The sequence below is a fragment of the Plectropomus leopardus genome, chromosome 18 (genome assembly GCF_026936395.1).
Source record: "Plectropomus leopardus strain MGB_pleo_1.0 chromosome 18, ASM2693639v1, whole genome shotgun sequence".
In the NCBI taxonomy this organism is placed as follows: Eukaryota; Metazoa; Chordata; class Actinopteri; order Perciformes; family Serranidae; genus Plectropomus; species Plectropomus leopardus.
The window spans coordinates 16,698,953-16,721,737 of NC_142193.1; the positions used below are offsets into that span (position 1 = coordinate 16,698,953).

Genomic DNA, 22,785 nt, shown 5'->3' on the forward strand with positions numbered 1-22,785 from the left:
CTGAATGAGAGGCAATACAAGAGTGAAAGGGTAAATCTTGCTTGAACTCCGACTGTACTACACCTATTTCTCTCTTACTACCTCTCTCTCTCTTTTATGTTTCTCTCCTCTTTGTCTCCCTCTCCTCCTTTTCCACATGTTCCTTGCTACCTTTATTCCAGAGAATCCTCTCCTCGCCGCCATGCGTGAGTGTGACAGCATTGCCTCCCATGTTGAAAGCTAACTCAATTGCAGTGCTTTCATTTTGGGGGAATGAAGGATGAGAGCTATGCGCCGCGGCAGAAGCGGGTGGCAAGAGGAACCATTTAATCGATGTGTTTTCCGCGTGGCACTGTCACAGCCACTCAGTAGGGCCATTGATGAGGGAGGCTCTCTCTGACTGCGCCAAGGCTTAAAGGCTCCAGTCAGGGAGGCGTGGGAGCCCAGCAGCCACCAGACACTGCTGCATATCAAGCAGGCTGGCAGAGCTGCTCTCTGCAGGCCCACGGTGAGCAAGGTAGAGAGGTCCTTTGATAGAGACACTACATGTAGGAGAGGTGAGATAACAAGATGCTCCAGTGGAAGGAACACCAGCTTACGTTACATTATTCTGCCTGATTCTAAACCCCTGGGATTCCTCCAAGTCTACAAAACACACACAGACATAGCAGTGTGTAACACAGGATGTGAACACCACATCTGGAAGCAGGAGAGAGAGAGCAGACTATTAAAGAATAAGTAAAAAGGAAGGATATCTGTAGCATTGATGACATTTACTGAAAGAAATTTGATCTAGCTTTGATGGATTACACTAAATTGGAGGAAAATGATGTAACACGCTGACTTTTCGCATTCATTTTTCATAGATCAGAGAGCACAAATGTAGATAAGCGTATTAGTGGAAAAGAAGTTTTCTTGTGAGTGAGCCCTGTGTATCCAGCAGTACCATGAATCCATTGCTCAATGTGCCCTTTTGATTATTTACAGTATACAAACAAAACATGTTTTTGAAACAATGGCCTTGAGCTTGCCTCAAGTTCTCTGTCTGCAGCATGTTTCACCTCTCTTTTCAATAATCTGCAGCCTCAGACACAAAAAGACAGCCAGTACAAAGAACAAAATGTATTTCTTCTATAGTCTAAAAGAAAGCTCTAGTCCCTCAGTAATACTCTTGGCAATGCGTGTGCATATGTGCATGTAAACGATGTTACCGCGTATTAAGTACAGCAAAGAAACATATTGTACTGTATTAAAAAGGCTTAATGTGCATTTCAAATGAACACCAGCATTTAATCTACATAAATAGCATGCATGTATTAACGCACACAGATGCTAAAGATGTTGTGGTGGTGGGCAGTGTCAGAGTACAAAGTGAGAGGATGTGGACTGAGTTTGAATTAGTGCCTAGTGGAGCAGCTGAGCAGGCCGGCGTGGTTGTAAAGTGAGTCAGAGACAGAGAGAGAAAGAGGAAAAGACAGAGTGGAGTTGCTGGAAATGAAAATTGGAGATTGCGGGCAGGGATAGAGGGAGAAATAGACAGAGAGTGCCTTCTGACTGTGCCTGCCGAATGTGCCTGCAGGGTTATTATCTCTCCCCATCCTAACCAAAAGGAGAATAATAATTAGAGGCCTATCGCTCAGTCACCATGATTTTATTCCCCCGACTAGCACTGACGCTCCTTGCAGATTGTCTTTAATTAGCTCCACATCGCTTAATCAATACGGCCGTGACCGTGACAAAACAATGGCATGTGCATCCTGTCGCTCGGGCAAGAGAGACACAGGAAGCAGCAGAAGAAAGGATGAAGTGTTGACAGACAAGATGAGAGAGGAAAATGATGTCGCGTGGCATTTCTGTGGGAGGGGGGAGAAAAAAAGAAACGTCATGCTCTGATAAAAACCTGCTCTCATGATGATTAGAGTCTGCACTTGTTTATCTACTATTGACTTTGTGTGCCTGCGGATGTGTAGCAAGATATGCACGTCTGCATCTCGCTGCATCGCAAGGTGAGAAGAGCGAGCAGGCTGAAGTCGTGGCTTGGCTGTACATCAGGCAGCAGTGTTAGTCCTATCATGTCAGACTATGCTATGGGATCTCATGCAGTAATCCTCGTTATATTTTTGAGCAGCAGAGCTGAGTGCTCCAGCCACACTAATAGCGATGTGATGAATAGGTATTCAGGAGAGGTCTCTCTCTTTAAGCCTTAGAGCCTCGGGCTACTGGCCCTCTCAGGCCCAGCTCTCATCTCTTACTCCTCGCAGTGAAAGTAACAACATGCAGAGAGCTGGTGCAGGGATCTCCACATAGGACTGCTTCTCACTTGTCAGGCACATTTTTCTACCTGGTATGTTCTGGAACGATATTTATAAATATAAATATATAACTGATATAAGTGCAAACAGTGAGACTCATTTACACTGTGAAATAAGTGCGTGGGTACACTTGGTTGGTTAAGGAAGTGCCAGTGAATGGAGAACATCACAGAGGACATTTAAAAATGATCAGATTAATATGTTTATATTGTCAGGGGTGTAGCACCAAATTCAATGCATAAGTAGTCTCTGTGAACCCCTCCCCCCTCTTTTTTCTTGTAACCTTGATTTCCCTTTCATGGGTAAAAACATAGTAGTGCATGTTGGTCCTCGATCACTATAAGAAGAAACTTACTCAGCTTTTAAATGCATTTAGAGAAAAATCACGTAGGAACGACCTAAGCAATTTTTTGTTTTTGAAGCCCCCATATTATGCTGATTTTTATGCTTTAAATAAAAAAAAACACAAACAGATTTTTCTTATGCTGTCCGCCTGAATATACCTGTATTCACACTGTCTGGAACGCTTAATTTTAGCACCTGTCTCTTTCAGCCTCCTTTCCAAAAAAGCCCAGTCTGCTTTGATTGGTCAGCGTTTCTGGGTCTTCCATATCTGCTCTATCTGCGCTCTTTGTGCCCTCATTGCAGCCAGGAATGACTGTAACAAGGCTGTAGTGGCAGTTTCTTCATTTAAATAGTGTAGCTGTGACATCACATCAACTTCACAGAAGTCCTGACAGCTTGTTTAGAGTAACAGTTTCTAAAAATTTTCTGTGTGCATTCCTCTGTGGACTGAACGTTTTCATAATTTCACAGTATCTATATATTCTTTATAATCAAAAAAGAAAAAATAAAAAGATTTGGAAATCTGACTTTTACAATACAGGACCTTTAAGGGGTGGGTGGAGCCTTAAAGAGCCTTCACCAACAAAGCTGAGTTTTTTCAAACTATTTATTCAGACAATTTTAATTTAGTTATGGCACTTCTTACTCAGAAATAATATATTGCAACCTAAACGAACTTTTTATTCCAAGCTTTTCAGGGGCCCATTTGGGTAATAGGTAATCAGCCCCTTAGCCCCCACCACCACCATCGCAGCACCCCTGACTGTCCTCCTTTTATGTAAGTCTTTTCAGATTAACACAAATAAACATAGCAGAGAGAACCTTTGCAAAGGTGTCATTAAAATTCAAATTTGTGATTTAATCTGTGGGTTTTAGAAATGTCCCAATGTGTTAACCATTTAAGCTCATAATTAAAGGCTATTTCTGTCATTCTAATCTCCCATGATGAAGTTTTATCTTATTTTGAATCCATTCTTGCCTATTTTACCAGAGGCAATCAGGCAATAATCAACAATGACGCATCCAAGGAAGAATGAGCAGTGGATCTCAACTGCCATGTCTTTAAGACACCAAATGAAAATATTTATGTTAACGATTGGCAAAGGAAGCGCCCCCTTAAGGGAAAAGTTGTCTCCCATTGCCTTCTTGCGCTGCATAGAATATTAATTCAAGTGATGGCCTTTATGATATTGTATCTCCCAGGCTGCGAACACAAATATCATCATTAAGCACCATGGATCTGCGTCGTGTTCAGAGTGAAGAGCACGATGCAGAAACATCCTGCATCAACGGGAACTGCAGACACAGACATGCTGTTTATAGAAATCCACACAGCGGCTGTTTGTCTGTGTATAACCTCCACACAAACTCACACAATGTAATTCGCATTTTGAAAGACGGCTGAATTGAGATTGGTAATGCAGGACATGTTGCCACATTCACCACACAGTTTATTTTCTTGTTTCTGATGAGCAGTGTATCTGTTGCTGAGCGATCCAGCCTGATGATCCAATGCAACCCCCTGTGGTGAAGCACCAGACTCTATGGCCACTCGTTACCATCAGGGCCTCCTCCTACCTCCCACCAACACCTTCCCACTCACAATACTTCTCATCTCACACTCGGCTAACTCTGCAGAATATTACCCCTTTATAATATCCAGCATATGGCCTTCTCATTTCTGCTCTGTAGACTCATTTTCTCAAGTTTGTTGATTTTTTTCCTGTCTGTTTGTTTGTTTAATCACTGAACGGATCAGCGGCTCCTCATTTTGACAATGCTGCCAAGACTTTGCAGATCGCACGGCTGGAATCATCATCAGGGTGTTGGGGGGAGGCACAAGGCACACACAAGACTGTTTATTTATACAAATAATTATTTCTACTCTGTCCACCAGCAAGGCAAAACTCCATAAAAGCACACAGTGACAAGCTAATTTGTTTATCTACAAGTTTCTCCGAACCATTTTTGCCCATAACTCCATGTGGCTGTAAATGTAATATTCAGTTAGGGGCTGTTTTGGGATTTCTCTCCACTGCACACTGTGCCTGCGTTGTACTAATAATGTGTCCCTAATTAAATGTTACAGCTTCTCTGAGCATTAATGACCTGAAGACAGAGGATACAAATGGAGGCTCCAGTGTGGGCTCCGACAGAGAAGCTGGACACGAGACCGCAGGCTGGTTTTGTCCCTTCATTACCGATATACAGTTATAGCTGATGGGTTCTGGTCATTGTTTGCTCTTGACCATGTCGAGCATGGAGCATTACGATTTTCCTCCACAATTGGCTGCTGCAAACTCTCAGTCAATGCTGTAATTGGCAGGATCTCACCACTCCTCTCTGGTCCTGTTAGTTTCGCTGTTGCAGACGTGGCAGAAAACAGACAAGATGTAAATTCATCACCTCAGGGAGTTTCAAATGCATCACCCATCCTTTTCTCTCTTTATCGGTTTCTCTCACTGCTTCTCTCGATCTTGCTGCCTCTCCTAAACATCACAGTCTCTTCTATTACCATTTTGTCTATCTCCTGTGTTATTCTTTGGAGTGTTTTCCACTTGTATAACCTACCACAGTGGTTAGCTAATCACGGTGATACCTTCACTCTGTGACTGGGTGACACTTGTAAACAATGACTCAGACAGAGCCCCAATGAGAAAACACAGACACTCTGTTCACAGGTTGTCTCTTTTTAGTTATCTAACAAGGTACTAGGTGCATCTCTGCAGATATAGATAAATACATCATTAGTATAACCAAGCATTTTGCCATTACAGTAATAAGACAATTGAATAGTGGCCAATTCCAGTAGGTTGGATGCCTCCACCAGTCAAGTTGCAGTTACAGGTTACATCCATGTCTGTCTCATGTGTAGTCATGACAGTTGACAATGCTTCAAATATGGATGTTGCTGCAAAGAAGCAACAAGGTCTTAAACACTTATGCTGCACATACATCTCCAACCCGGCAGCACAGAAGATCTACACAGTCAGCAGTTTCAAAGTGGATATCCAATTAAGTATCTGATCAAATGTCTCCTCTTCAGTTCCTGAGTTATGATGTTGAGCAATGGCCATAAAAGTGGTTTGCAAAACATTATTGTGTCACAGTGGAGTTTATCTTTGAGCTTTTGGATATACAATATCATCCTTTCATTTTACCTGACATATCTGTGAAATTTTGTCATAATTCTAGTATGAATTCTTGAATTTTGGCCAAAAATATCTTTCCTAAGGTCATAGTGACCCCAGAATCAAATGAGCTCATGCTTGAAACTAAGTGGAAGTTGGTGCCATATTTGAGAAAATTCCCTCTTGAGATATTGTGTTAATGAGAAAGAGATGGACGGAAGGTCGTAGTAACGTTGATCTTTAACTACCGAAGTCTAACTAGTTTATTGTTGAGTCCAAGGGGATGTTTTTGCAAAATTTGAAGAAATTCCCTAATGACTTTGGTGAAATAACATGTTTTTGAGAATAAGACGGACAAGGTCACAGTGATATTGATATTTGACAACCAAAATCTAATCAGTTCAGTGTTGAGTCCAAGTGGACGTTTGTGCCATTTTGTTAAAAAAAATTACCTCAAGGTGTTCTTTAAGCATTCTTTAGGCATTCTATTGCCAGTGTGGAAGCATAAAAATGCTCTCAGCAGCAACAATGATATTCCATACGGGGCCCTAATACAGATGTGTAAATATTTGCATGCAGAAATGTTTCATTAGCTGTTCTGTTGTAAACTGAGATGCTATTTGAAGTAAAGTTACCATCTGGATAAAAAAAACCTCAATTATTCTGGATGATAGTGACAAGGCCAGCACCACAAGTTCAGTGAAGGGCGTTTTGAATAGACGAGTGGCCATGGGGGGCAGTCTCAATTAGCAGGCTTTCTTTGAGCCTCAGCTACCTTTTTTGCTGGGCTGAAGACTCCCAATTTGCTCTCAGTAATTACTCCCTTTACAGGAATAGCATTTCCTATGCAACAGAGAGAATGTTTGATTAGGAGGGTGGGTAAAAAAGGTCAATATGTGGTTGTGACTTTCTGCTGCTGGACCCAGGAAAGTGTGAGTTTTGTGGGTCATTGTTAATCAGGTCACGTAGCCAGGAAATGATCATAGTAATTGTGTGTGTGTGTGTGTGTGTGTGAATCTGTATGATTGTGTGTGCAAGCGCCTTCGTGTGTGTGGGCAATTCAACTGGGCACATTTACAACAGGAAGTGCTGCACTGAGTCGTATTCAGCTGCTGTTGGCATGAATAGGTGCAGAACAGTGGATAGAGCCATGCTGAGCTGCAGAATGCATGGCAGCTGATTGCTGCATGTAGTTCTTGTCTATTGCGTTGATCAGGCCTTTTCTTTAGCCAGCCTCAAGCAAAATGAGGTGCCCTGCTTGCCCCTGATTGAGCTGTCGGAGCCATCTGAAGCTATTCAACCATATACTGTTCATTCATGCCAATACCCTACAAATAATAATGCATAAGCCCCCATGGACTGTTAAGATTGTAATCAAGGGAGCAATCAAGAGCAATCAATCCTTCCATGAATAAAATTTGAATGCATGTTCCAGCAATATATTCATGAAGCTTCTAAGAGGAAGTACACTGAGATAGGATTTCTCCAATGTCATGTTTGCTTGATCAAATGTCAAATATTTTTGCAATGTTGCCTCTTCAACTGTCTGTCTCTCTGGTTAGTAATTAAAAAGGTAGGTCGAGTCGCTGCTGGATTTCAGGAAAAAACTTACACACGATTATTGTAAAGAAATCTACAATTCCCCATCTGCTGTAATGGTGCAATTGTAAAAAATGTTTCTCCTTCAGGCTCCATCATGTATGTTCCCTTAAAACAAGTCAAATGATGCACTTTCATTTGACTCTTAAAACTTATTTTAAGGTTATGAAAACAGATTCTTATTTTCAGGTGATTATAAACTAATGACAATAAGGATGTGAATATTATATACATTTTCTGCAAATAAATCCTACACACTTGACCTTTAAAAATGATCTATCCGTGCCGGATAGATCATTTTTGATTACAGTAAAAAGCAGCAGTGTTGCAACAATTAAAACGAGAGAGGAACGCTGACAGGAAATTACTACCTACTAGTGTTTGAATTTACAAGTTCATATATTTATTTTACCATATATATTTCTTGACTGACTGCTGCACAATTAACACATCTTTACACTTGATGCAACAGATTTAAATGTACATATACTGACACTATCTCATAATAATAATAATAATAATAATAATAATAATGACACGTCTGACTTATAGAGCACTTTTTAAAGTCTTAAAACTCAAAGACCCTTTAGATGGAGCAGGACATATATATTTGAAAAAGAAAAGCACTCTCTTTACCGAAGTGAATGAAAAGATCAGAATTAAAATGAACGAATAAGGACGCACAAATGGAAATTACTTCAGTTTTTGGCCAAATTAAAGTGAAATAAATGTTATTAATTGAATGTTATCTGTGATGAATATAAATAGATCATTTGTTTTTCTAATTGCTGTTCTATCAGTGTTAATATACCAGCAGTGTAAAATCAGCAAAACAGGACCAAGCAAAAAAAAAAAACACAATACAGAATGGTGACGTTATGGTTTGAAGGAATTATACTGCATTTCATATGCAAGTAAATGTCATTCTGATTAATAATACAGTGAACTATAATGCTACCTGTGATTTTTTTGGAAGGCTTCCTTTAAAGCCAGTGTGGACAAATGGACCAAAGAACAAACAGTATAATGACAAAGAGTAAAAGAAAACAATATGCAAACTCACATTTTCTGCATCACTTTGTTCTGTGGCAACAAAAACCCCAAACAAAAACCCAATACATTACAGTAAGCGCCTCTGTACTTGCATAGCTTCGTTTGGTGGCATTTATGTAACATTACAGCTCAACAAGTTGGATAGAGAGCACTGATAATGTATTCCCTTAGCTGAGAATGTGTGTCGCTAATAGACTGACATTGACTACAGAGTGACACCATTCAAACCAGCTGTGAAAGAAGCTTTTCAGCTTTTCAGCCAATTTTAAGCTGAAACTCTACTACTACTCCATTACTATTTCGTGGTAAACCCCTCTATTATGAGTCTTGGTTTCAGATCAGCAGACTTGCCTTGTGATATATTATGAATGCCTCCCCTCACTGTGGGTTGATTAGATGGGCTCTGTGGGCTCTACTGTAAATGCAATGGATGGACTTACCACAGGATATTACAGTCAATACAGCCAGGCAGGCACACTTACTATATTGATTTTCTTTCTCACATGTTCCCACTGGAAGGACAGATTCTCACCTGTTAACTGACATTTTTGTGGTCAAGCACTTTTGGGTTGTTTGGTTCCTTACTTTTGCTTGTGACCGAGATACTGTACATCACGTGCATGTCACAGCGCAACCCGGTCTCGCACACCACACTGTGGCAACCACCATTAGAGGGTACTGTGGACATTTCACAGCTCAGTGGAGAGAAAGCGCAACTTGTGGAAGCAGGCACAAATACGGAACGGCATTGACACACACAAACAAATCAATGCACGCATATGCAAACACAGAAACTGAAACAAGTGAACGCAAGAGAGAGATAATATATAACGTTTTTTTTATTGTCTTTAGGAGATTATAGTGCCTTCTCTTGTTTAACTGTACTGAACATGCAACGTTATTGACTCCCATGTAAAGTCTTCATGCATGCCACATTTATCCTGTCATGAATCATATACCGTCAATCGCCTCTGTGGTCAGAGGGGGACAGAGGGCTTACTCCATTTGTGGTGAACGCTCACTGCTTGAATTATTGAACACACTCAACTCCATAGGATGTGTTCTCTGCACTTTATGCGTGCGGGGGTCGATGCATGTGTACTCTGTAATCCTCCTGTGGTCTCAGTCGCTACTATAAAATTTAAAAGCCCAGATGAGTTTCCTTAATCAAAGGCCCACAGGAGCCGTTAATAGATTAAACACTCCATGTTGAAAGCACACCACTGCGTCTGCCTTCCTGAACCCTGGGGTACAGCCTGTTTATGCCATTTAAATAGCTGCCATGGTAATGAGGTCACGCTTTGTTTAAGCTGATTTTGATCTTGATATATTTAGAAGGAAGTGGGCCTCCACGTCCATCATTTAATTAATGAATTATGACTCAGAAAAATAGCCAGTATTCTTAGAGTCAGATGACTGCAGCATCTTTGAGAGCTCAGGCGGGGGGCTCGGTGTGTGTACGGCCTCCCTGCCTCAGTCGAAACAGCTCTGCATCATTATGAAGGAGGTCTGTTTAATTAGCTCAGGTGTAATATGATCGTGTGTTTCAGCTGTGAATCTGTAGCTGCCTGTTTGTGCTCAGCGAAAATGCGGCTAGTGTTTGCCGCTTTCTGCCTCAGTATTGTTATCTCACCCAGAGTTTGTCCCTGTGACCTCAGGGCTCTGTAGCGCTCTACTGCCATCCATGGGTGTGCTCAAACGCTGCTGTTTCTGCAGTTGGTGGCCATTTTCACCGTTTGAACTGATAAAAAAAATGCCCTTTATAGAGCATGTCCACAGGCTAGGAGTTATTTTTTTAGATGTTTATGATAAAGCACAAGGCCATCTTGGCATGTCTTTGTGGAGAAACCAAACAGCTGCATAACATGTGTGCATGTATGTGTTCCATAGTATTGCATAGTATACATCTGAGTCCGAGCATGCACATGACAGCTAAGATCATGACTGGACGTGCATGAACTCAGGACAGAAATAGTAGATGCTAAGACACATGCAGGGTAATGGAGAAACACATGGTATGATGCCATTTTTTCTCATAGCCACAGGGGCCAAGAGAGACAACAGAGCGAGGGAGAGAGTGAGAGGAGTTAAAGGCTAAATAAAATTCACCGAGAAGGAGAACAAAAGAGAGCGACAGCGAATTGGAGATAATGACACAGCAGAGTAGCAGCGAAAATGAGGCTGGCCAATTATTAGAGTGGAAATTATGAGGAATGGCTGTGAAAATTAATCAAAAAGGATTAAATTAATACAGGTTAAATAGCTGACTTCCTCTCTAGCTAATATTTAATGAAAGCTTGTTCTGCCAACAGACTCTGTGATTAGACAGTTGATTGGCAGAGCCTGGAATTCTTTGAGGTATGGCAGATTGTCCTCATGACACCCATTATTCCCATCCTTTATTTGGTCCATCACTTTACAAAGGATGGCATCTGACCCGCAGCCTGTGAGACGAATTTTGAGTTTGAGGGAGTTCAGGTGCACTCCACTCTACACGGGTAAAGCAAATACATAAGTTATTAACAATGGTCTCGGATGAAAAGACGCCTTGAAATAGAAGAAAGGGGTGCAGAGGTGAAAACCTCTAACAAAAGATTTGATGTGGGAGTGTCTGGAAGAGGCCTCAGTTATTATACATTCAGCAAGTGCAGCATGCACACAGGGTTTTTTCTTTTGGCACAAATGAATAAAACCTTATTAGTTTTTTATAAAGAAAAAAAAGCATTGTCATCAAAGTAGAGAGAGAATAGAGTTGTGTGATGCAAGCTGAAGAAAAGAGAGAATAAAGGGGGCTTGGGATAATACATACATTGCCATTTTTATGTTGTTATAATCAATTAATAAGAGAGTCTTAATTAAAAGTCACTGTATTTTATTTTGTCCATGTATGACCACAGTCCCTATGGAAATATTACAGAAATATTTAAGTACCATATGTCTGATTTGATCTATACTTACTACGAATATGGCTATTAAAATTTAGGGCTGGGTATCAGTACTCAATACTTTCAAGGTACCGACCAAAAAAGCCCAATACCAACAAGCGTCGCAACTTCCGGTCCAGTCATCCAGTCATATAATATATGCATCCGGTTCTTTTTGAACAAGGTGTCTGATCCTTTTCAAGCTTCCCCACTCTCAAAAACTTTCTGTCTGCCGTCTAGGGAGTCCCTCTACCCTTGGCAAACGGTTAGTTAAACATGACGCATCTTCAGCTACTAACATTTGAGCCTTTGAACTTTCCTAACAAACTTACACCAACACCAAAACAGCTTGACTTGGTTAACAAGAGTTAGGTAATGTTGCCTATTAGATGGTAACACTTAGCCCTGTCACTGTGCGTGTGCGAGCGGACTCTCACCAACAGTCCCAGGTGTGGAGCCACACAACCACAGCAGCAGCTCCAATCCATACAGTCTGTAATGTGGCAAGGTTGAGCGCAGTATACTTAATGTTTGAAAGTAATTCTGCACACCACTATTCACATTTTGGCTAACAAATTCAGTAATCTTGGTATCGGTATCCCTTTAAAGGTACTGATATTGGTATTTGTATCATATTTTTTTAAAACAAAGCCCAGCCCTACTGGTTTGGGAAGATGTCAACTGCAGCTGCACTTTGTGAAAGAAAAATGCAAGAAACACCATAACTCGCTGAGGGTGGTTCGCTTTATTTCCGCTGATTATTATATATTTATAATATCAGAATTTTGCAGAATTTTACTGAATGATCACTAAATTTTAATGATAACAACAAGGCAGTTAGGATTATTTTGCGATAAAAAATTGCGAGAGCTTAAAGCTTTTGATTCAGAGGTGAAACACTAATTATTCTGCAATCATTTGAAAGTAAAACATAATAAGAGTTACACAAGAGGCCTCAACTGTTGCCCATTATAACTGCTATTGACTTTGTTGAGGACCAATTCAAGTTTTGAGTGATGTCATACTTTAATGTTAGGATGTTCTGGGTTTTTTTATGTTATCAAATAGTCCTTAGAGCTCCATAAGGGATAAAAATTAGTTTAGAGTTAGGGCCAAGGTTAGGTTTGGAGTAAGACATGCACTTGTGGGGTATAGGTGCTAAGGAATGCATTATTTCAAATAGAGTCCTCATAAGTTAAGAGTAATCTGTGTGTGGGTGTGGGTGTGTTTAGTGTCTATTGCAAAAAGCATTATTGAGCATAATTTTTGGCAGTCAAACTGTACAAATCGAAGCCACTGGAGAAAAATTTAAGATATCATTGTGCCGTAGCCATGGATTTTTACTGAATTATCTCACTTACTTCTTGCTCAGTGGCCACAGTCATGCATGGGTTGGGTGGTCTCTAATTATCTAAGATGGTGCTTCAATAAGAATGATTTTCTTATTTCAGTCGGCCCTCTTACATCGGTACTAGGTTTTCTTTGAGGAAGCTGAGCTTGGGAGCTTGGTTAAATACAGATACAAGGGTAAAGGACATCTATATCCATGTTTAAATCTTTGCTGCCACCCTGTGAATAAGACGATTACTACAATCTCTTTAGACAGTGCATTAAAGAAAAAACAGGATATAGCATGGTATATTACAAAACACAAAGGTTTCCTAACCCAAAGCGTGAGAGCAAAACCCCTTAAACATATTGATATCATTTTATTATTACTGTTTACATGCATATGCTAATGATCAATTAGATAAAATACTTGTGGAGCTGCACTACCTGTAGTGGGTCAGTCTAATGTTGCTATCCTGTGTTCCCTAATTTTACATACGTGCTCACCCAGGATCACATGCCCCCAAACTCTATTTAACACATAAAGGGAACCTGAAAAACATGTTCTCAAACTCTTTATTTGTTTAATATGACATGGGTCAGGTAAGGGGACCATAATCATGATGCTGAGAGTCATGAAATTGCACTGGACTTGGCCCCAAGGTAACGGGACCTGATGCTCTTTTTGTATGGAGAACAACTGCCTAACTTATTTCAGCCCTTATTTTAAAATATAAGATAAACAAAAGATGAAAAGGGGACAAAAATAATCATTAAACAATTTAGGGTGAGAAAATCATTAACAGCTGACCATTACCATTTCCAATCAGGTTAAGATTAGGGGAGGGGTTAAAGGTCAGGTTAGTTTATTTATGAAATATTTCAACTTTTAAACTCAAAAAGGGGGTTGATGTATGTAAAAGAAAACTGAACTTAGCTTGGGTATTTGGTTTAATTTCAGCTGTGAGGTTGAATGACCAATATTCAATGTCAGGACAATGTCTAATGCCAACAACAGTTTGATTTAGAATACTTATGTCAGACGATGTTGAGTTTGTTTTTGTTTTTTTAAGTTTGTTATTCAGTAACCAAAACCCTACGTCTCCCAAAGGTCTTGTGATGAAGAATAATAACATTTAATTGTAAGTTATGGAGAACAAAACCCAGTGTCTGCATAATGTCATAATGTGAACATCCACACAACATGAAACTCTAACTCTGTTAGAAATTTTAAGTAATTTCTATGCAATATTTCCAACAGACACCTCGACACTGGCATAATGTAAGAAAGCAGCAGCAGAACCTTTTCTCTAAAACCTCCTTTAGATAAAGAGGAGTGTGATTCTGAACAGTGCTGCCACATGCCCCCTCACATCTCCTCCACACATTCCCATAGAGTGACAACTACCTGTCACCAGCTTCAATATTGCACAACAGTAACAAGCACTGGCTTGCTTTCTGGTTGTGCGTTAAGGCAACTCATTGGATGCAGTTCCACTTGTTACCACAGGGGGTCAGTCTTGCTACAAAAATAGAGGGAGCCGACACAGGCGACACTGATGCGCCAGCCAGCAGGTGAGCTGAGGAGGGCTGACATTTTTTGGATGGGGCTCAGAAAGCTGTCTCCTCTCATATCACTTCACAGCACACCCTACACAGAGGAGCCCGTATCACTCACCCAATGTGACTGTGTGGGGAAGGGAGCCCATCCATGGCTGACAAACTGAATAAGTCAGCAGACTGGGATGCAGAAGCAAGAAAGGGAGATGACCTGGCCGTTTTGTCTGAGTAGGCCATTCTGTCATCATTATTCATGGTTGTTTAGGGCATAACATGGCACTGCAGGGGGGCCAGTATCTTGACAGAAATTGTTGGGAGGAGGCTTTAAGGAAAAATTTTAGACACCATGTAGTTCCCATGCCATTGTGGCAGAGGCGAGTGGCAAATTCAGTTATTACTTAGAGACAAAAAACATCCCCCACATCCAAATGGGCCGATCTAAAGTTCAAAACACGTCTTAAATCTGTCTTGTAATAAGCTCAAATCACCCTGCAGGGAAGTGACACCAAAAAAAGGCAGCAAAGCGTTCAGTATAATATCTGACACTGGCTTACCTGCTGTGATTGTGCTGAAAGCTGAAGCCATTTGGATTATAGCAATACAACAATGGTGAAACTGAACCACTTGAAATATAACATGTAATCCAACTCATTCAAGGAGAGCATGCTATAGCAGGCAGGTAAGAACAAATCCGGACATTATCTGTCAGTTTTACATTCAAGGTGTTTCAATAGCTTTAATATATTCCACAATGTATGCCAATTCAATCCTCATCCAAATTTGAGCTCATGCACTTGGCACTAAGTGTCAAGAAGACATGTAACTGAAGATGGTGATATGGTTACGCCGCAGGCAGAGTGGAGTTGGTATGATACAGGAAAAGTGTGAGCTACAGGCTGATTTAAGATATGTCATGAAGCAGAGTGACGGATGAGCTGTCAGATGCAGCCGTGGGCAGGAGCACCTGGATCTCTCCCACATTAATACCTTGCTGCCCATATCTGCCCTCACGAGTCCTTCCCCAGCCTTAAATCTATCCACTCTCTCTCTCCCTCCCTCCCTCCATATCCTCTGTCCTCCATCCAGTACAAACGGTGTGATGAGGACAGTCTACTGTGCCTGGGACACCTTTGGCAGACACATGCCACATAACATAAAGCACAGTTCAGCCCTCTGAAATCAGCCTCCCTCTGATCTCTCCGCCTCAGAAATGTGTCCGTGCACACACACCAAGATGTGAGTCATAAAAGAATAGCCAAATGTCAGAGAAAGAGAAAAGAATGGATACATGCATGCAAAACAGGGCTGGCAAGAACAGAGCAGAGGCTGATTGGGAGGGGTTGAGACAGAGAGGCAGCCAATGCGCAGCTCTGCATCTTGAGGAAGAGAGGGGAACAGAAAGAGAGAGAGAGAGAAAAGGGAGAGATAAGGGAGAGGGAGGAAGTGAGAGAGATGGAGAGAGTGTGAGAGAGAGGGAGGGGGTGAGGCTAAGGCAGTCACTCTGAGAGGGAAGATTCCAGCGTGATGCTGTTGGATGTGAGCTGCTCTGCTCTAACCGCTCTCTGGCTGTCCCTTTGACTGAGCCAGTGGTGTGTGAGTCCTCTAACTGAGCTCTGGGGGTTTTGCCGCTGCTTGGGCTGAGGCAGAAGCTGACTGGCTGGTTCCCTGCCTGGGCCGTCTGGAGCGGAGAGGGGTTTGACCGGAGCCAAGGTCCAGGGCAGGGCAGGGTAGGACTGGCTGTAGGGCCGTCTGCACCGGGGCCCCACAGGAGGCAAACATGAGCGTTCCCATGCTAAAGATCGGGGCAGTGCTCAGCACCATGGCCATGGTGACCAACTGGATGTCTCAGACTCTGCCCTCTCTGGTGGGACTCAACGGGACCACCATCTCCAGAGGGGGCACCTCAGAGAGGATTGTCAGCGTGCGTATGACTTCCTTTGCTTTTTTGCACGTGTGTGCACTGTATTTGTACATGCTCTCGTTGTGAATGTAAGACAGAAAGAGAGATAAAAGAGAGTGACACAGCAGAAGACAGGGAGATTGTGGAGAAATAGAAAGATACAAGCATGTGAGTTCGTGAGTGTCTACATGTTTGACTACATAAGCAGCAAAGGGTTTCAGAGATGGGACTTGGAGAATCTGTCTCAAGGGTTATGTTGTATTAATAAGAGAAAGATGTAGACATGCATGTTAGACCAATGCTTCACCCAAACGTGAATGATGCATATGTTTGTGCATGAGTCACATTAAGTATAATGATGCTGATTTGTGGGCTTGTGACTGTGAGTGATGGCGAGAGGCGGAGGAGGTGGTGTGGTTGGCGGTGTTAAATCATATGTTTTTGCCGGGGTGATGGGAGGTAGAGAGCTGTTCTGAGTGATGTTCAGGATGATCCCATCTGTCAGTCACCTCCAGGGTGGGAAGGATGGTGCTCAGATCCAGAGGTGATGGGGGAAGTCGGGGAGGTTGAGACAGCATTACAGTTTTGAGTATGTCTTATTTCTCCTTCGCTCTGTTTGTCTCCAAATCCTCTCAGTCTTTCACTCCTTGAGCTAAACCCTCTGGCATGTAGAGAGGTCATGCAGGTCGAGACAGGGCACTATAAATGATCTGTTACAAAAAAAGGAGGATTTGTTCAGTTTTTGTCACAAATTTTTATTTAAATTTTGTTTTACACAAGCTTGTCTTCTATGTGATGCACATCCACAAGTTTTATGTCTGTCTGTCTCAGTTTGCCAATGTAAGGTGAGACAGACAATGAGAAATACGAGCAGACAAATAAATGAGATATTTTCTGGTTCATCAGCGGTTAATGATTGCCTTTGCCTCCATCCTGAGTGTGTTTTTATGGCACTCACCCATTAAGCAAATGCCTTGCTCCGTTGAAATGATTGAATGAAATTGAACGTCCCAAGAGATCTGCGACCATCTGGATGTGTGTGTGTGTGCGTGCCTGCATGTGCATGTTTGTGGTTTTAAATATGTACCCTGAGTATGTTTAGGCATTCTTGTCTCAGGGGTGGAGGTCCATCTGTTTGAAGAGGAGTTTTATAATTCATAACGGCTCGTTAAAACATCAATCCCCCTGCTTTATGTCTCCTTAATGTTGCAGCGAGGTGTCGGGTTGAAATGTTTTCTTTGGAGAAAAAGGTGCCTGAGCACAGTGTTACCTTTGTGAAAATGTCAAGCATCTAGCTAAAAGCATTTTGCTCAGATTTTTTAAATCTTTCCTTCAAGCTGTACATATCTCAGCAGGTAATTTTGAGTGCAACATCAAAGTAAAATCACAAACTAATCTCTGTAACAATGTCAGAGGTAAGGCTTGTTTGAATTATTTACAGCACTAAATGCTATAATCCTTTTGAACATTCACCTGTCCCCCAGGGGGTGCGGACTGGATAAGGCATCCATTTATTTTCTATACCTGCTTATGCTGCTCAGGGTCAAGTGGAATAAAAAAAGAATTGCAAGATTTTTCCTGGTAAACTCATTCTAATCAAGACTCATAACTGGAAGCCTTATCATTTGCATTTCAAAAGACTGGATACAAAAGTTATGAGTGGATATTTTCCTTTTAGGCAACTGCCATCCACAACCAAAGGAGGAAAAAGGCTGCCATGAAGTTAATTTCATCAAAGTTTCATCCAAACTGATGAGCCAGTTTGATTGTGCCAGGGATTATTAAAGTATAACAGTCTGTTGTGATGGGAAGTGTCTTCGCTCTGAGACAGGAATAATCTCCCCTCATAAACAATGGCAGCGAATAAAACTTTAATGTAAAACCTCGCCTCAAAGTCCCATCACTATTAATGAGACATTTGCCTGTGATGATCTCAGGAGCAGTCATAACTCACATAATGTTTAGACTTTTAATCAAAGACGATGTCGCTACGGTCTTGTGACACTGTGGTGGTAGCGCGCCAGTGGCCATTGCATGGCTGCTCCCCAGCCTGGCACCCATGCATGCTGCGTCCCATATTCTCCCAGCTCAGAGCTATTTTCAAAGTCTGCTTCACTTGCTTTCTGCGCCCATCTTCTAACCAGCTGATCCAAGAACACAGCTGACTGAGTATAAACATGCCTTGCTGCGATGGCACTGAGCACAACACTGCCTGGATGCTTGTACACATCTGGATAGTGCAAAACCATGTTCTTTAATGAGCAGAAGAGACCCTGGAACTCTTACATGGACTGGTGTGGCTGCGCAGGATGGTCAAGCAAAGATGAGATGTAGACCTGCCAGGCTGTGCACACACAAAGTCTTTTTTATAAGCATATAATACTGAATTCATTACTAACCTATCAACAAATTGCCATTCATTTTTGTACTTTGTACCATAACAATGTGAGAAGAACTTCACCCATTTTACCCGCGACCCGATCTCCCAGCTCATCTCACACACAAAGCATGCCATCCGGTGGCTTTGGGGCAGTTGCTCCAACTATGGATTGTACTTCTGCATTTTTGTATGCCTGCCACATCAGACACAAATGGTATCTAAGTGAATCAAGAGGGGGACTAGCTACTTTCTCTCTCTCAAACTCAAATTAAACTCCGATCGGACAGTAAAAGTAGGCAGCGCTGATCAAATGTAAAACCAAGATATTGTGACTTTATTGCTAATTTCAAATCTAAAATGTCTTCAGAAACTTATTTTAGTGCCCTGCTTGGCTGTAATATGAGAATTTGTAAATAGGACGTAGGCAACACACTGTATATTGTAAAAATGGAGTCTGAAAAAAGTGAGCTCAAACGGTTACATAGTCTGTTTCTCCTAAAATATCTTCATAAACACATCATAGTGTACGGTTTAGCTAAAATCCAACATTATTTGTTACCACCCAACCACAAAATTGTTTCCTATGTCAAAACGGCCGAGCTCGCATTTCTTCACCCAACAGCAAGAGCATATAGTGGTGCGGTAGTTGTAAGTTTAATAAAGCAAATGCCACAGCCTCCTCTGCTTTCTCTGGTCATGTATCACTAATTTCAAAAGTATGTGGGTCTTTCTACTGCATAGAAAGCCAAGTTTTATGAAAAACCAGTGAAATACTTCTTTAATATTTCTTAGGTGGAAGAAGACACCTTATATTGCCTTTTTATTGGCTTTAAGCTCTGTTGGGTCATCTTCTGACTGTCTGTGTTCTCTTCGTGTTGCCCTTTTTGACCCAGGCCAGCATTATTGTAATGCATTTTTACTAGACTAGCCACCAACAAAGAAAAGCAGGCAGGCATGACCAGAAACAGGTGAGCCTCACAATGGCTGTGTATTGACAGGGATCTGGCGAAACAATACGTATTGTGATGAAGGGGTTACGATTTAATATATTGTGGTACTGTAAGTAAGGGGATATATTGCGATTTTTTAAAATCTAATTTTAGGAAAACTGACCTTTTATGACTCCACCTGTTTCATAGGCCTCTGCTCTTTGTGTTTACGCTGGTGATACGTTATTACTTTGGATCTAAAGAGTCAAATAGCTGAAGACAGATTACAGCAATAAAGCATTAAGTAGTAATTGGTTTAAACACAACAGAAAATAAACACCTGCCACAAATCTTTGCATGTACGCTGTTAATTGAAAATTGATTCAGTGTTTAGTATTAATACAGTATCACAAAAGACCTCACACCACTAAGTGTCCCCAGTGTCCCGTGGGTAATGCAATGTTTTTGGGGCCATTATTGATCGCCCAGGCAACCCAAGTGCCGTGACTGTCCATCAGTGAGTACCGGTGCACTTTAAGCAGTAGCGTTAAGTAGGGCTCTACCCAACTCAAAATGATGTCAGTGAAATCAGGATCAGCCGTGAAATACGAATATTTGACAGTTTGGTTTTTTTCCCATATAAAGTTTGAAAGTTTGAACAGGGCTTAGGGGGACGTTCAATTTGACAGCAGCATCCATGTTATATAGTAAACAATCTAATGATGTGGACTGGCAATGTGCAAAACCCTTTTTTGCCAAAACTAGATATCAAACAAAAGCCAAAGACTGTATCGTATTAAGTTACAGTGAGTGGCATGACAGTCAAGAGTGCCCACTCTGCAGCAAAGACTCGGGACCAAAACATCCCCAGAAGTACAATGCACAGCACACTAACTAGCAAAAAGAAAAAAAGGACAGCTTGACTTGAAGCAATCTCAGCCGACTGAGGTGTCTCCAACTGATGATTCGAATCTCAGACTTCAAGGGGTAGCCCTGGTAGTAAGATACATAATGAAAACAAGACATGTCCAAGAATTGAGCCCTGGTGTACTCCAAAAGTTAATGTCAAAGAAGAAACTCTATTAAGATAATGTCTGCTTTATAGCAATAAAAAGTATAAACCGTTTAAAAAGCACGTGCTCATTGTCTGATTCTCTCAGTTTGGATATCACACCCAATGGAGTGCTTTAGAAAAGTATTACTGGCATGCTATTTAATTTTTTAAATAAATAAATAAATACTGGTTGTGCATGCTTAATTGTGCATGCAGGATGGGCATACATAAATCATAAAGCTTTACATACTGTGTTTGTATACCATAATACTGCACTCAAAGTGTGTTTGTGTGTGTGTGTGTGTGTGTGTGTGTGGCGACTTTCCCTTTGATATCTAAAATAAGAAAGCTGTGAGGCAGACAAGTGAAGAAAATATGCACACCATCAAAGGGGAGCATGGAACAACAAATGGCAGTGAACAAGAGCCAGGGCTGAGAGTCTGATTGGGGTCACCCAGCCTCTGTCTGTCAGCGAGTGAGACTGTAAACTTTATCACATCCATTGTGCAATCCAATGAAGCAGATTGTAAAGATTGATTCTTGGCTATGGATTGCGGATTAAGCACTGCTGCTGAATTTTATTTGAGCACTTTGTTTTTATGTTTATTGTGCTGCCTTCAACCAAACTTTACTGAAGTTCAGACCCTGACAGGTGTCCTCTACTGCTTCGTCAATGTGAAACAGTGTGCGAAGCCAGAATCTCAGTGAAAGCCAGTCTTGTAATATAATTTTAAATTGTTTTGATACATGAGCTAATTGTGTGATAGCTTGTGTACAAAGCAGTATTGATCCCAGACTTTATAGTTGGGCTCATAATCAGGCTTGTGACATGGTTCATTTGTGGTTATGAGAGTGTAATTTCAATCCATCTAAATTTATGCCTGAATTATTGCTTTGCCCTTCGAAAGCAATTTGATGATTCCACAATTCACACACTTCTACAATCCATATTTTCTTGCATTGAACCACTGACTGTGTTCTAACAGTTTATACAGTGTTTTCTCACACTAGCCGCCCTGCCACTCTCTCGTCTCCCTCCTCTATTTAACACCAGCAGTGATAGAGCTATCTTGTACCCGTCTAACAGCAGAGTGGGTGCCAAATGCTTTACAGCATCAGGGCACCTAGTATTGCCCTGGCAGCCTGCTCTAAAAAGTGTAATATTGTTGCTCCAGTGCTGAGCATTGGTAGGAGTGTTTTTTTCGTGCTTCTCTTAGAGTTCTCCAACTGAGCCCCCCCATCCTCAAGAAAATAAAAATAAAATGCCTGTCGCATCTGCCCACCCCCACTGTCATTCAAGTGTGATCTGGATTGCAACGAGTGAGCTGCAGATGGAAAGCGAGCAGGGCATCACGCAGGAGGGGTGGCAGTCACAGGCATGATAGAGTGAGAGAGAGAGCGAGCAGCAGGGAGGAAAAAGGAGGCAGCAGGGAGAAGGGGCATGATGAGTTTATGAGTCACATTATTGACTGGCAACCATGCTGTGCTGATTGTGGTAATCGGTTTTCCTTGGGCGCAGGAGAGACCAGGTACTTCACTAGGAGTCTTCATTGAGTTTCATTTTAAAGGCCAGCAGCTGGCCTGTGCATTGAGGATTGACTGATTGATTATTTAAAGAGTGGTGGTGGAAGGGGGGGGGGGGTTGCATGTGTATTTGTGTGCAGTCAATTACAGCAAAACCCTGCAAAATTTGAAAAATGAGAACTGATTGTTTGGCCACGGCATAGATAGAAGTGTGTGGCAGAGACAGATGTTTCTACTTTGCTGGAGACAAGCATTTAGAGAGGTTAATGCATGGCATTAAACATAAATCTGCACAGAGAGATGGGAAGAAAGTGAAGCTGTAGAACTTGGATAAACAAAGTTGGCATTGTGGGATGGAAACAGAAGCGATTACATCGACAGCACCTCTTTATTTGTTATCCTTACTTTCAGACTATCTCACCTTGGCGCCTCATGTTCTCAAAATGCTTCTTCCTTTCTCTCTATAAAGCTTTATCTGAGTCCTCCTGTTCTTACACCGTCTGTCCTCTGCAGTTTCTCAGATGTGGTGGCAAACTCAATTCACAGTGCGGCGGTCAGCTCCCTCACATATCTCAGGACCCGCGCCTGCTTCTGCCTGTATGCCCCTTCTGCCTGCTGCTTATGAAAGTTATAATAGACTTCCCGTCATGCTCATAAAGTAGGGAGCTGTAGATTTATGATCTCATTTAGCTCTGGCTTTACAGCAGCCAGCTCCAGGGTCGGTCTAATGAAACGCCAGAGGAAGTCCACCCTGCAATTCTCGATA

General features: G+C 41.6%; 1 protein-coding gene and 1 long non-coding RNA gene across 3 annotated transcripts in view; one reads left to right on the forward strand and one right to left on the reverse strand.

Annotated features, from left to right (window-relative positions):
- Window positions 1-22,785, forward strand: part of olfm2a (olfactomedin 2a) — a 57,837-nt gene that overhangs the window by 14,477 nt on the left and 20,575 nt on the right. Inside the window, exon 1 of one of the 2 annotated variants that reach the window (XM_042505253.2) lies at window positions 15,658-16,153. The exons of the other annotated variant lie outside the window; for it this stretch is intronic. Within the exon in view, the coding sequence (XP_042361187.1) occupies window positions 16,010-16,153 (144 nt within the window). The 5' untranslated portion in view covers window positions 15,658-16,009. Of the gene's footprint in view, window positions 1-15,657; window positions 16,154-22,785 lie in introns of those variants that run through there. 2 annotated transcript variants of the gene reach the window in all.
- Window positions 16,160-22,785, reverse strand: part of LOC148186468 (uncharacterized) — a 72,116-nt gene continuing 65,490 nt past the window's right edge. Inside the window, exon 3 of the long non-coding RNA XR_015774829.1 lies at window positions 16,160-16,842. This is a non-coding gene — a long non-coding RNA (uncharacterized LOC148186468). The remainder of the gene's footprint in view (window positions 16,843-22,785) is intronic.